Source organism: Stegastes partitus, unplaced genomic scaffold (assembly GCF_000690725.1).
Source record: "Stegastes partitus isolate 25-593 unplaced genomic scaffold, Stegastes_partitus-1.0.2 Scaffold456, whole genome shotgun sequence".
Lineage (NCBI taxonomy): Eukaryota > Metazoa > Chordata > Actinopteri > Pomacentridae > Stegastes > Stegastes partitus.
The window spans coordinates 334,332-337,041 of NW_007578187.1; the positions used below are offsets into that span (position 1 = coordinate 334,332).

Here is a 2,710-nt window from a genome sequence, read left to right on the forward strand (position 1 = left end):
GATATCTGAACGTCCAGTCAACCTGGAAATTAAACATCAGAAACCTGATCTTTTTTTTTTTTTGTATATTTCTTGTGTTTTTTTGTTTGTTTTTATACAAAACATTATGCTTATATTCAATAATAAAATCACGTAGATTTAATGTAATCACTTATTCAAGTAAGAAAATATAACCATGTCATACTTTAAACAATATGTTGTTTCGGTGGTCCATGTAAAAGCCAGAAAACAACATTTGTCATGATATGTTAAATCATTGTTCACAGCATACTGCAAAGTGATATTTTCTGCACATCCACAAAAAGAAAAATCGACATTTACGTGAAAATGTCAAATACTGAGATCTTTTTTTTTTCGTTTTTTGTTTTTTTTGCAATGATCACTTTACAAATTGCATAATTATTTGAACACATACATCAGAATTCAAAAAGTTGATCTCACACACATAGAACACACATTTATTTCTAATTGAATGTACATGCAAGTGTGCCGTGTGAATTTACTTCATACTCGTTTGCTATAAATATTACAGTTAATACGTACTTTTGTCTAAACTAAACTTTTTCATTGCCTCGCCGCTGGTAGCTTACGGCCACTCGCTCGACTCGACTCGGTGTGACTCGTGTCTGCTTTAGATGCACAGATCCGAAATATGCAGCAACACTGTGCACGTATCGCAGGCAAGGCTGAATATAAACCAAGTGTGTGGAGGTTAAAGAGATCGATGTTTATCTCTGAGTCTGGGTTTCTTACACAAACACCCGCTCCTGTTTGATTTATTTATTTTTTTTCCTTCAAGAGATTTTCTGATTCCGTTTCGTGTCACGCTTTTAATTTGAAGTTCACCGTTCACTTCAGTTTTAATTCCTGAACCTACAGCTGTTCGCATTTCAGCTGACAAATCATCTATTTGATTTAGAAAAAGCAATCCCGGGCCGCTCAGCCAAGAGGGCTCCTTCTGAGCTTTAAAACAAAGTAATTAATTCGGAGAAAAACCGTGACATCTTTTTAAATGCACTGTGGGATTTTTTATTTTTTTGACTGGACTACAAGGATCACAGCCTGAGTCGGCCGATCCCTGCTCTTTGCAGCAGTGCTTTTCCTGTGCTTGTTCACCAGTTTATTCCAATTATTGGGTTCCTTGTACTTGTTACTGTAGAAAATTCGGACAAGAAAGTTTTTATTCTCTTCACGTCCATTCTTTTAAATGTCATGTGCCTTCAGTTCGAGTCAAGCTGAGCTGGGAATTGTGAAGTGAAATGTGTTTCAATTAGTCGCACCTGATATAAAGATCAGCGGACTTCACAGACTGATTGGAGAAGAGAAAGTGCGCAGGTGTAATTAGTAGAAATGGCAACATGAGTACAATGACGGACTTAACATGCTGATATTTTAGCTCGAATGATCCGCCTAATAGCTGCTGGGACAAAATAATCAAAACTGTCAGCGACCAGAAACGTCTGCACCAAAGCTACACATCCGTCATAGCGTTCAAAGTTGCGGCGCCGCCCTCAGAGCCATCAGCAGTCCAGCCTCGTGCTCTGAATTAGCAGAGCGACGCTGGTAAGATTCACATCACAGATGGTGCTGGTTTAGCAAAGTCTTAAACTGGATGGGATGTGTGGTTGTACTTCTATCCCCACGCTGCGGTAAACGGACACAAAAGAGACACAGTATGCAGGGCGCAGCGGCGGCGGTGCGTCCTGTCGCCGAACAAAACGTCGCCCGCTTTTGTATTGCTTCGTTACTGTCGTTATTTGGTGCGTTCCAAATGGCGGAAACAACATCACATGTATGGACACAGCACGGCTATTGTTGCAGCACATATTGGACACTGAAATATTTGAATACTGGAGTCTGCTTTCCTGTCTAATTACTTAGAAAACATCAAAAACATTTGAATCAGTGAGATGCTCCTGGTTACTAATCAGCCCTTGAAATGCCTTTCTTTCTCTGTGTCACCGTTGTGTGTGTGATGATTAGCGGCCGTAGAGAACCACTGCATGACATCATTTCATCCAGAGAAGCTGTGAGAGCATCGTTATTAGTGTCGACTGTGATTAAAACAAACCGAAAAAAAAGAAGTATTTTGGTTTACATTTGCTTTTTTTTTCCCAGTCCCTTGTCCTTGCATCCCTTTGTAACCAGCCGGATATTTACTTCATCCCTCTGCGGAGCATTTGATTGGCTGCGATGAGCATGACGCTGATGATGAATGCGATAGCGAAGGCACAAATCAGGCTTTTCCGCACACACGTGTGCTTCTCCTGTTGCGTCGGACTCGCTGCGGAAAGATTTAAGGGAAAGTTAGCGCACATGAGCTGTCAGCAGAGCAATGCGTGAGGTCAGATCTGTGAAACGACACCTACTGTCGATGTCCACGTGGGACTCTGGGCTGTTCAGGTGGTTCTCCTCGGTCATGATGATGTTCTCAATGTCCTTCATAGTGAGGTGGTCACGAAAGGTATCGTAAAGGAGTCTCTTGAGCTCGTCCACCGTCAGTTTCTGCATGTCGCACTGAGGGCACAGACAAGAGCAGGAAAAGGTCTGATGAGCAAAAGGAAAGCTTCTGCCTTGATGCCCCTCAGTGAGCTTCATCAAAATCAGACCCTGAAATGATTCATTTGATTATGTAACGAAAAGCACAGAATGAAGTTAATGTCTAAATGAAATATAATGTAAATGTGAGAGTAGGGTAGTTTGTCAAAGC

General features: G+C 41.2%; 1 protein-coding gene across 1 annotated transcript in view; it reads right to left on the minus strand.

Moving 5' to 3' along the window:
• Nucleotides 1-2,156: 2,156 nt before the first annotated feature.
• Nucleotides 2,157-2,710, minus strand: part of cabp7b (calcium binding protein 7b) — a 23,305-nt gene continuing 22,751 nt past the window's right edge. Inside the window, exons 4-5 of the mRNA XM_008286490.1 lie at nt 2,370-2,517; nt 2,157-2,284 (exon numbers count right to left, since the gene is read on the minus strand). Of these exons, the coding sequence (XP_008284712.1) occupies nt 2,157-2,284; nt 2,370-2,517 (276 nt within the window). The remainder of the gene's footprint in view (nt 2,285-2,369; nt 2,518-2,710) is intronic.